Raw genomic sequence first — 12,274 nt, forward strand, 5'->3', positions numbered from 1 at the left:
AGGACAGAGAACACATCTCCAGTGTTCCAGGCTCGGCAAAGCATGGCGGGACACAGTACCGGTAATCTCTTTTCACCTAACTTTTTTTTCTTTCTTTTTTTTTTTTTTTTAAACCTTTCTCAACTGAAGACTGGTAGCCATACATGCTTGGCTGGAGTGAGTATCAGTTTTCAGTTTCAGTAGCTGAAGGAGGCGTCACTGCGTTCGGTCAAATCCATATATATATATACGCTACACCACATCTGCCAAGCAGATGCCTGACCAGCAGCGTAACCCAACGCGCTTTGTCAGGCCTTGAGAAAAATAAATAATAAAAATAATAATAATAATAAAAAAATTAAAAAAACAAAAAACAAAACAAATCAAAATAATAATAAATAAAAAATAAAATAAAAATAAAATAAAAAAATTAAAAATATAGGAAAATCTTAGTAAAGATCCTTTCCAAAGGGCACACCACCATGCCAAATGGGGGGTGCCTTGAACCCTCATCACTGGACATCAATACAAAGGGAGAAAAATAAAAACAAAAACGCCCCCTCCCCAATCCCACCCCCACCCAACCAAAGTTTGGTACCCATCCACGCTTGGCTGGAGTGAGGAAAATCGGATTAAAAATCCTTCCCAACGGAAACGAGACCATGCCAAAATGTGGGGGGGGCCTCAAACCCTGATCACCTGACTTCAATACACAGGGATAAAAATAAAGACAAAATTAATGCTCCTCCTGACCCCTACACCCCCAAAACACACACACACACACAAACATACGTGTTTCCACCAGCGGCCACAACACGAGAGCCACCATCGGTGCCTAATCCCGCGGCACCAGCGGCAAAGCCATAGCCCTTAGGGCCGAACTCCTTGCGGTAACAGGAGTTGCAGTAAATCTCCCCTTCATGGTCGTTGCAGTTGGTGCTGTCCAGAGACTTGTTGCATTTCACTGTCACACACACACACACATACATACATACATAAACACACACACACACACACAGACACACACACACACACACACAGGGGCAACATCATGAAGTTTGCAGTACTAAGTACTGAAATCATTTATTCTTCAGTAATCTTATCTTAAATACAGAAAAACACAGACAAGAAACATAAACAGATTTATAAACACACACATTAAGATCTAAACACAAGCTGAATCTAACTAAAGTGCACAGCTCACAGACACACTCTCCCACAAACAAATACACAGTCACTGCACATGAATTTGGCTCATTCAACGTCACCCTCTATCTCTCGCACACAAACTGACAAAATATGTACCCCACAATAATCACCACACACATCAGACACCCTGTGCAAATTCAGCAAGACTATAAAAAGCAGAGTTCACGAAAAGCGTAAGGACCACTTCACTGAAACACATGTGCTGTCAAGAAATGTTAAAAGACGGAGAAATCATTAAAATTATGCAGGAGGCATATCCATGTCACCTACCACTGGCCTTTCTCATTGAATACACAACCACATTTTCAACAGGTGTGTACCAGTAAACAGCTTTTGTGTTGGAAAAAATCAATGTTTCACTCTGCCAAACTTGACGTTTATTATGTGGTTTATATATAAACGCCAGCTGTGGTTTTTCATTGTGAAATGAGGTAGACCACATGGAAAAAAAAAACACATCGGGTCATGGGTTGGTGTCACAGTCAATCACACTGGCTGCATACACAGGTGTTTACCCAGAACTTCAGCATTGTTTCACTATACCCCGAGAAAAAAATTGTACGTAGACCTACAGGTGCAAGATGCCTAGTGGTCCTTCATTTTTTGAGAACACCGTATTGTCTTGTATTGTATCACTTTTTTTGTTGCAATAGATATCTCTGTGTGAAATTTGAGCTGCTCTCTCCAGGAGACCAGGATTGCTTGTTGCTACATTGAGAGCGCCACCGTATTTCTCTTCTTTTCTTTCTGCCTGCAATTTTATTTGTTTTCCTATCAAAGTGGATTTTTCTACATAATTTCCCCAGGGATAACCCTTTTGTTGCAATGGGTGCTAAGTGCACGCTGCACACAAGACCTCAATTTATCGTCTCATTCGAATGACTGGCATCCAGGCCACCACTCAAGGTCTTGTGGAGGTGAAGAAAATACTGGCGACTGTTGGATTTGAACCAGTACGCTCAGATTCTCTCGCTTCCTAGGACACCTTACCACTAGGCCAACACTTCACTGTATATATTCACACAACTGATAGTGGAGTGGTGACTGTGTGGAAACACGTCCACCTAAGAAGTGAAAGAATGAGCACACAGGTCTGAATCCCACATATACATCCGTATTTTTTCCCCCTCCTTCAGTAGACCTGGAGTGGTGATCTAGACACTAGTCACTGGGATGAGATGATCAACCGAGGTCCTGAGTGTCGCATGCACTTAACGCAGTAAAAAGAATTCACAGCGATAAAATGGGTGTCCCTGGCAAAATTTGGCAGACAAATCTACTGTCAGGAAAACGAATTTCTATACACTTGCAGGCAGGAAAAAAGAAGAAAAAAGAAGAAGAAGAAGAAAAGGGTGGTGCTACAGTGAAGAGATATGCTCACTCAGGGGAGAACACCCCAAATTTTGCACAGATAAATCTGTTACAAAATACAATACTTCTTCAATCATGGGCTGCAACTGCCATGTTCACTCGTATGTACACGAGTGGGCTTTTATGTGCATGACCATTTTTTACTACGCCATGTAGGGAGCCACACTCCATTTTCTGAGGTAAAACATAATACCATATAGTAAACACTTTAAGATGTACTCACCACATTTGAGACAAGCACTGTGGTACTTGCGACCCAGCGCTCGGCGTTCCTCGGCAAAGTAGACGGTCTTGTCACAGCGAGGGCACTTTTCGCCTCCTCCCAGATTCGGCATGATGATGGTCTGTTGTTTGTGTTTTGATGTTCAGGGCTGGACTACACGGTTAAGACTGAAACACAAACATGTATACTTGTTCCTTAACTCACTCAGTACGGCCAGTCCTCTCTTCTCCTCTACACAGACCCCTCGGATGTCCAGTGGGTGTCTCTATGACCCAACCTTTAGCTTCCGTCGTCAGAATTGTGGTATTCTTTGTCAACATTCACCTCTTCAGTGTAAGAGCCTTCCGCTTGTAATATTTTGATGGTTGTAATTGGGGTGAAACGCTGTTAACGTCGTCTCTTTTGCTGTTCGTATGGAGAGACTTAAACAACAGTTTCTTCAGTGATTTTAAGCACTGCATCACTTTATCTCAGACCATCGGATTTGAACTGAAACATGTATGTGTATCCTACAAACTCCTGAAGAAAATAGTTTATTCACCAAATTAAACCACTGCATCATTTCATCTTCGACTACCTGGAGAGACAGAGTCAGAGAGACCTGGAGAGATAGTCAGTGAGAGAGAGAGAGAGAGAGAGAGAGAGAAGCAGTGAGTAAGAGAGGATGGGGGGGGGGGGGGGAAGAGAGAGAGAGAGACAGAGGTCCAATGAGAGAGACAGACAGACAGAGAGGCAGAGGGAGAGAGACACAAAGAGAGAGAGAGAGAGAGGAAGGGGGCAAAGAAAGAGACAGAGGTCTACTGACAGAGAGAGAGAGAGAAGAAGGAAGGGTGGGAGAGAGACAAGTGTCTTCCAACAGAGAGAGAGACAGACAGACAGAAGAGGGAAACAGAGACAAAAATACAGAGATACAGATAAAGAGAGACTCACAGACTTGTCTACCGACACAGAACGAACGAATGAACGAACGAAATTGTTTTAATGAACTCTGGCCATGGACCACAATTCAAAACCAGGGGACTGGGGGTGGGCATGGGAAGGGGTATTATAACACTTGAATAGATGACACAATATCATAATATTCATGGACTTGACATTAATTCTACTTAATTAGGTCTGAGTATAGAGCAAGACTATTCAGTGAATACAACAGATGGGGAGTAGCCCAACTGGTCAGTTACAGTAACTTATACATGCAACACATGGTGAGTCGCCCAATACATAAGTTAGAGTAACTTATACATATTCCCCTGTGTGACCCCTGTCAAGTCAAACCATGCTTATCTAACTCTAAGCCTGGACTGTGGACAGGTCACACCTGTTCGCCTTCAGGGAAGTTTAGCTTCAATCAATCCAATCTGTGGAGGAAAGACTCATGAATATTACCAATCTTGAAAAGAAAATAATTATAATGACCACTCCTAAGTCTGTGCCTATCTGTGTGTGTGTGTGTGTGTGTGTGTGTGTGTGTGTGTGTGTGTGCGCGTGTGTTGTGTTGTGGTGTTGGTCTTATGGTGCGTGAGTGAGTGAGTGAGTGTGTGTGTGTGTGTGTGTGTGTGTGTGTGTAAGTGTTGTGGTGTGTGTTCTTATGGTGTGTGTGCGTGTGCGCATACGTGTGTGTGTGTGTGTGTGTGTGTGGTCTTATGGTGTGTTGGGGTGTCCGGTCTTAAGGTGTGTGTGTGTGTGCATGTGTGGGCGTGTGGGTGTGTTTACACAAACAAATAAGCACCTGTGTAAAAGGCTTCACTTTTATCCTCTACCCTTTTTTCTCTTTCATGATCAGGCAACTGAATATAAAAAGAACTGATGTCATTTCTTTCTTTCAATACAAACAATATTCACCCACACTCACACACACAATGAGACTATAAAGGATGAATTTAAAAGAGAGAGATGGAGATAATCTCCAAAATGTATCTGAAAATCTACGACTACTGCAGTGCTACCAGTAACATGTGAAAGATTCACCAACACCACTCCTAAGTCGCAGTCCTCACTCACACATGTATGCGAATAAGACCAAGTCAGTAATAGTACCTACTTGCACTGATTGTAAACTTTATGACACAGTGTCCTCAAGAGCAAACAAGACAGTGGTGAGCTTTCTTCCCGTTACTGTGAAATATATACCAGGTTTTCATGTACGCCCACATAATTTATGCATTCCATCAATCCCAAAGCTAGCTCGCCCTTTGACCAGGACACAGACTACCTACACATTAGTTTATAAATAAATGAACACACAAACAGAAACCAAATCCGCACTAGACCCGTCCACCTACTTTTGTACTATAGTGTTATTTCCAACAATTCTGATAACAGTACCTTGTTCTTTGGTGGTGTTAGCTTTATCATTCACACAGGCTATGTGAGTAACAGGTTGCATTGTTTTCATTCCTTATCACACTGGAAGTCTTTTCTTGTGAAAACCCACATCGGAGCCAGCCTTTGTTGCTCAACATATTAACAAGTTATTAACATCAAAGGCACAATAATCATCTAATTAGACCTCTCTCTCTCTCTCTCTGTCTTTCTGCACATATCTAGTCAAATTAGTTGTTTTTAAATCCATATTAAACCCAGCCTTTGTTGCTTAGTACTAGTATATCAAACTATCAATATCAAAGGGCAAATCAGTCCAACTAGATCTCTCCATCTCTGTCTTTCTGCACTTATTTATAAAAAAAGAAAAAGAAAAAAAATGTATTTATTTTCTTTTAACTGTCCTGTTATCCTATTTTTCTTTTCAAATTAAATCATTATTTTTACATATTACCTTTTTGATAGTTATGCATGTATAATTATCAGTTAATTCACATTATAGATATGCATGTATAATTATTATGCATGTATAATTATTAATTAATTTACATTCTTACTGGTGACTTTTTGTGTATTATATGCCTTGTTTATTTGCACTTCCTTTCTGATAATTTGTGCAAAGCTGCAGTGATAAAAGCAAAAAAAGGAGAAAGCAAACAAACAAAACAGCACTGCCCAAATTCAAGAATCAAGCCCCAGATCCCTCATAGTTGGCGATTAATTTAACGTCTGTTCACCAGTGATTTTCGATGGTAGCCCACACAGCTACATGCACCACTTGGCCACACTGATCCCAGTAGTGATCAGTGAAAGCAAAACTGCAGAGTCATTCAGCAAGGGCTAAAGGTAGGAGAAGGGAGCAAATCAAAGATCACATAAAGAATAAACACTCCTAACATTACGGCAACAGCCACCCTTGAGTAAACAGTCAACCCAAGCCGGCTGCGAGTTTTAATAATCCACATTCCAAATGAACAGCTCCTGGCAATAGGGGTCAGCCAATTCCCCTTTACTAACACACATACCAATACCATGAATAAACACCCAGTGGATAAAAAGGGGAGAGAGAGGTTCCTTTTTTTTTCCAGGCTGGCCTCACCTCTCTCCTTTAGATAGCAACTTTCCTCAGCTGGGAGTGAGTGTGACGGGAAGGGCCGACCCCTATCAAATACACATACCAATACCACGAGCTAACATTCTGTGGAGAAAGCCCCCTTATTTGGTTCCCTTTTGGACCGTGTAGTGTAGTATCATATTTTCCACCCACTGAACAAGCCAGCAAGGACCCTGGAAAAGTGAATAGCAGTGGAGATATGCGTCATTATGTACAGTCCTATCCTGCCATGTCTGTGTAGAGAGTGTGGGGTGGTCTGGTCACGCTCGAGATGCCTCCAAATTAAACATAAACAGATAAATAAAGTGCTCAGCCTTATACGGTGTGCATGCATGACAAGAGAGCAGACCTCTACTTCCCACCTGACTGAGCCTGTTCAGCAATAACAATAAACAGACACGCCCACTCTACTACATGTTGTATGGAGACCTATGACGTCAAAAGGGGGGGAAGGGGAAATTTGTATAGAGAACCTGTACTTGGAGGGAACATCATCCATCAAAAGTCACCGATTCATCAAATATTCTCAACGGTACACACACACACACACACACACACAGACACACAGACTGTGCGACATTTCATTTTCTCTACTGTGTGTTAACATGTACATGTTTGTGGGGTGTGTGTGTGTGTGTGTGTGTGTGTGTGTGTGTGTGTGTGTGTGTGTGTGTGTGTGTAAGTGTGTGAGTGTGAGCCTGTGTTAGAGCTAGTGACAGACAGGCAGACATACAGAAAGAGAGAGAGACAGAGACAGAGACAGACAGACAGAGACAGAGAGACTGGAGAGAAATAATGACAGCCGAAGTGTATGCATACATACATCCTTGCAAAAGTCTCAACAGTATACCAAGCAAAACCACACTTAAACATCTGCAATGGTGGTTTGTGTGGACATGCCCATACGTATGTATCTGAAATGTGCAAATCTTAGATTGAGTGAGATCTTAGATGTGCAAGTATGTATGTTTTCTATATAAAAAAAAGGGGGGGGGGGGATGGGGGGGAAGGGGGGAGGAGGAGGGGGCGGGGAAGTGTGGTGTGGGGTAGAGAAGTGATCCAGTAGACTTTTTCAAGAAACATATTTTTCTTAGCTGTTTGTTATTAAGTACTAGTTTTAGTACTAAACAGTTTCATATCTGTTCATGTAAGTGATATTAGATGATGGGAAGAAAAAAATGTGTGCGTGCACTCGCGATCGTGTGTGTGTGTGTGTGTGTGTGTGTGTAAGCATACGCATACATATATGACTGAAAAAGACAACTACATCCTTATGTATATAATACAATCAAAACAACTGAGATTAGTTCCAAGAACAATTAAAAAAAATATATATATGAAAATTCGACGCAAAAAGGCCACCTTACTCAGATCACAGCCTGCAACTGTCAGTGTGTGAGAGACAGCTAGTTCTGTTAAAAAAAAAAAAAAAAAAAAAAAAAAAAATCAAGTATGCAATAATATCAAGCTAACTCACACCTTTGACACAAAAAGGCCACCTTACTCAGATCACAGCCTGAGACTGTCAGTGTGTGTGAGAGACACCAAATAAAAAAAATAAAAAAATAAAAAAATCAAGCTAACTCACACCTTTGACGTAAAAAGGCCACCTTACTCAGATCACAGCCTGAAACTGTCAGTGTGTGAGAGACAGCTAGTTCTGTAAAAAAAAAAAGTAAAAAAAAAGTATACAATAATAATATCAAGCTAACTCACACCTTTGACGGAAAAAGGCCACCTTACTCAGATCACAGCCTGAGACTGTCAGTGTGTGAGAGACAGCTAGTTCTGTAAAAAATCAAGTATACAGTAATAATATCAAGCTAACTCACACCTTTGACGCAAAAAGGCCACCTTACTCAGATCACAGCCTGAGACTGTCAATGTGTGTGAGAGACACCTAGTTCTGTATTAACAACAAACAAAAAAAAAAAAAAAAAAAAAAAATCAAGCTAACTCACACCTTTGACGGAAAAAGGCCACCTTACTCAGATCACAGCCTGAGACTGTCAATGTGTGTGAGAGACACCTAGTTCTGTATTAACAAAAAAAAAAAAAAAAATCAAGCTAACTCACACCTTTGACGGAAAAAGGCCACCTTACTCAGATCACAGCCTGAGACTGTCAGTGTGTGTGAGAGACAGCCGGTTCTGTGCCCGCAGCATTGCTGCCATTCCTGGCATACCTGTCTCCTTATTCTTGTAGTAAAGGTCACCTGCCTGTCTGCCTCACTGCCAGCAGAAAAAGGGAAGGGACCAGTATAGAGGTGTGGAGTGGGTGTGTGTAGGGGGGTCAGGAGGGGGGGGGAGGGGGGAAGTAAGAAGCCATCAATTTGCCAGGCGTTGTACTGCATTGTGCTGTATTGTATTGTGTTGTTGTTGTTTTTTGGGTTTTTTTGTCACACAACAAAATTTCTATAGATGTGTGAAATTTGGTCTTCTCTACCCCATGGGTGAAGAACATGTCACCATGCCCAGTGCAGCGCCACCCCTTTTTATTTCATATCCTTTCTTTTTTATTCAATTTTTCTTAAAGATAATTTCTCAGTCTGCAAATGTGTTATACAATCCAAGTGGATTCTTTTTCAAAACAAATTTTGCCTGGCACAACCATTTTGTTGCCATCGCTTCTTTTATATGAACCAAGTACACACTGCAAACAGGACCACAGTTTATCTTCTCATCTGAATGACTAGCACCCAGACCACCAATCATTCAAGGTCCAGTGGAGGGGAGAGAGGGGGAGTAAAAGCCCCACTGAGTACACACATATAGGACTTGAACCGACGGACACTTGCTTCCTACTTGTGCCCATTACCACTTGGCTAGCACTCCGTTAGGCATACAGGCTTTAAACCCCCAAGAAACAGCAAAGCTGCAAAACACTGGGTGCTTGCCTTGCAAGACGAGAAGACTAGGAAATTCTACACTCATGACCTTATCTACAATGACATGGGGCGATGACAGCAGGCGAGCGCCCTTGCTCATTAACACACTCAGGCACTGTGCCTGTGGCTTCGCCATCAATTACATGTCCTGAAACAGGTGATTCTGACCTCAAAAGCCAGTCACACTAGCTTAGCGTGTTGGTGATTTGTGTCTCAAGTGCCTCCCCAGAGCAGTCCTGCCCCGGAATATTCTCAGCATGTGTGCAATGTTTCTTCATGTTCATATCTACATTGAGAGAGAGAGAGAGAGAGAGAGAGAGAGAGAGAGACAGACAGAGAGAGAGAGAGAGAGAGAGAGAGAGAGAGAGATGTATACAGACCAACAAGCACACTCCTACATTATCACAGTCCGATTTCTATGCCTCTGAATCTGACAAAACATATTCAAAAACTAAAATCACCCACAGTACTTACAACTAGCAAGCATTGTGTGATGATGATGAACTACTGACAGATCAATTCCAAACAAAACTTTATTTTTCCTCTCTTACACACACACACACACACACACATATACATATATATATATATATTTTTTTTTAAACCAAACACTTTTCTTATTATACAATGTGTGTTTCAGGTTTGGGAAAGTGTGACACATATATATACTGTGCCTATGCTTTGTTGAATGCTATCATGAATCTGAACAATCTCAGCCTTTGTTTTACATTTTACCCTTGACATGATTTTCTGTTCACTGCTGGTTCTTAGAACAATGCATCATTTGTCTGCTCATGCTGTATTAATACTAGAAAGTTTTAATGTAACATTCGCTCACTGTTCTAGCATCTCAGTGATGATGAGAAATGAACAAATTGCATACTTTTAAACAGCAGTCAGACCATTCTGGTTTATGACATGAAGAATGTATACACAAGATATCATGTCTTTCACTTTCAGTTGTGATACATCTTACAGAAGGATGCATACACAGTGATACCTGGTGTCTCTCACTTTCAGTTGTGTTAGTACTATTATTAGGCCCAACACTCGGCTTATATCACAGATTGACGTAAGTTTACATTTGGGCCAACAGCAAAGTGAGAGCTGTATTATCAATGGTTTCGCCAGTCAATGGGAAACCATTTACAGCTTAGTCTTTTGTGAAGGACTATGACTCTCAAACCAGGAGGCAAAATTGCACTGGCTCTTAGTGCTGCAGCCTTGTGGGCTAGTTGGCCTTTGGGAACCATCCCAACGCCGACTGTCCTAAAAACCCTCTTGGCCGAGAGAGTGGGCAAGACTTGGGCAAGACACTCTCCACTATAATCAAATTCTAGCTCCTCTGCTGTTCTGATGGTCATAGTCGGGCACGACTGACTATCGTATAGTACTATTATTGATACAACTTAAACAAAGTGAAATTTGGTTGACTCGTTTATCTATAATTGTCTTGTCATTTATCAGTAATGCCAACATTCACAGATCAAGTACCCAATCTCTCAGTCTCATATGTGCCCTCACACTGACACACCCGCACACACGTTATGCACTTTCGGATTCTGATTCAGTGATTGTTCACACTCCGTGGCGTACGTAACACTGTATGTCGCATGCGAGAGCAAGGTGTGTGTGTGTCACTCTGCGTGTGTGTGTGTGTGTGTGTGTGTGTGTGTGTGTGTGTGACACAGACAGACGAAAAGTGTCAGACAGAGAAACAGAGTGTGAGACACAGCACAGACAATAACAGAGCGATCGAGTGACAGACAGACAGAAGCTGGCTGACCAGTTACAAAACAAAGCCCTCGCCAATAGAACGTTCGAGCAACCAGCACATTCTTCCCTCCCCACCGACTGACACAGTGACAGAAGACTTCCACACATCGTCACACCACTGGCATGCAGCCACCCCCACCCCACCCCCACCCCCTCCGCACACTGACACAGACTGATGAGAGAAGCCATTCCTGACTTGAGCGAACGAACACGCAGCATTGCTGAACTTGGCTACTGTAGAAGCCTTTCAAAAACAACACACAGCGCGACAACAGACACACCCTGAGTTCACACACACACAAACAAGCTCACCTGTTTCGACTTAGGAATCAATAACACAAACTCTGTTGTCTATCGAATGTTGTTAAAAATGCTCAGGCACATATCTTCTTTATACACTTACTTGTGAACGTCAAACCGCAGGCGCTGGAATTTTCAAAATTTCAAGGACTTGAGTCTCGTCTGCTGTGGCGGTAGGAGTTCTGTGACTCCACCAATCCACGTTGTTTTAAGGGACGGTTTTTGCACACGGCACTAAGCCTGAGCCCTTGACTGTCGTCGCGAGTCAGGAAGACGAGTTGGGTGGAGTTTTGGCACATTGCACAGTCACATCGGAAAATAGATTGAACAGGCAAAATGGACAAACGCGAATGTGTGTGGTGTGTGTGTGTGTGTGTGTGTGGTGTGTGTGTGTGTGTGTGTGTGTGGTGTGCACGTGCGTCGTTGTGCGCACGCATCAGTGAAAGAAAGAGAGGGAAAAAGAAAAAGCGATAGAGAGAGAGAGAGAGAGAGAGAAAGACTGAGAGAGACAGGGACAGACAGTAGACACTGATACAAGACAAGAAAAGAGAAGACATGACTTTTTCCCCCGATGATAACAGATGATAACTGATGCGGCGCGGCTTGGATTTTTATGTTTTTGTTTCGCGGTATTTGTCAGTTTCATTGTTGCAGTAATTATTGTTTTGTTCATAAGGGCGATTACCTTAAAAAGGTTCTACAAGGGGGAGCAGACAGAAACTGAGACAGATGGGGGTGAGGAGATAAAATAAATGAAGATTTTTTTTTTCTGGAGGTGGGAGGATTGATCTCAGTCACGGAGAAAGCCGGTGACGGAGGTGGGGGGGGGGTGGGGGGGGAGACTGAGAGAGAGAGAGAGAGACAGAGAGAGAGAGTGAGGAGAGAGAGGGGGTGGAGGGAGAGAAAAAGAGAGAGAGAGAGAGAGGAGGGGTGGTGCCGGGAGAGAGAGAAAAAAAGAGACAGAGACACCGAGAGAGAGAGAGAGAGAGAGAGAGAGAGAGAGAGAGAGAGACGGAGAGAGAGAGAGAGAGTGAAAGAGAAAGTGAAAGTGAAAGAGATTCATTATGCTGAAGAGATGGGGAGAGAGCGAGAT

The 12,274-nt window shown here is 42.5% G+C and overlaps 1 protein-coding gene across 3 annotated transcripts in view; it reads right to left on the bottom strand.

The window, feature by feature from the left end:
- LOC143286943 (cysteine and glycine-rich protein 1-like) overlaps positions 1-11,376 on the bottom strand; it is a 26,872-nt gene extending 15,496 nt beyond the window's left edge. Inside the window, exons 1-3 of one of the 3 annotated variants that reach the window (XM_076594909.1) lie at positions 11,285-11,376; positions 2,783-2,949; positions 772-943 (exon numbers count right to left, since the gene is read on the bottom strand). In XM_076594909.1, the coding sequence (XP_076451024.1) occupies positions 772-943; positions 2,783-2,894 (284 nt within the window). In that variant the 5' untranslated portion in view covers positions 2,895-2,949; positions 11,285-11,376. Of the gene's footprint in view, positions 1-771; positions 944-2,782; positions 2,950-4,823; positions 4,863-11,048; positions 11,174-11,284 lie in introns of those variants that run through there. The other 2 variants (XM_076594911.1, XM_076594910.1) reach the window with 2 other exon arrangements.
- Between the last annotated feature and the right edge of the window lie 898 nt (positions 11,377-12,274).

Source organism: Babylonia areolata, chromosome 10 (assembly GCF_041734735.1).
Source record: "Babylonia areolata isolate BAREFJ2019XMU chromosome 10, ASM4173473v1, whole genome shotgun sequence".
Lineage (NCBI taxonomy): Eukaryota > Metazoa > Mollusca > Gastropoda > Neogastropoda > Buccinidae > Babylonia > Babylonia areolata.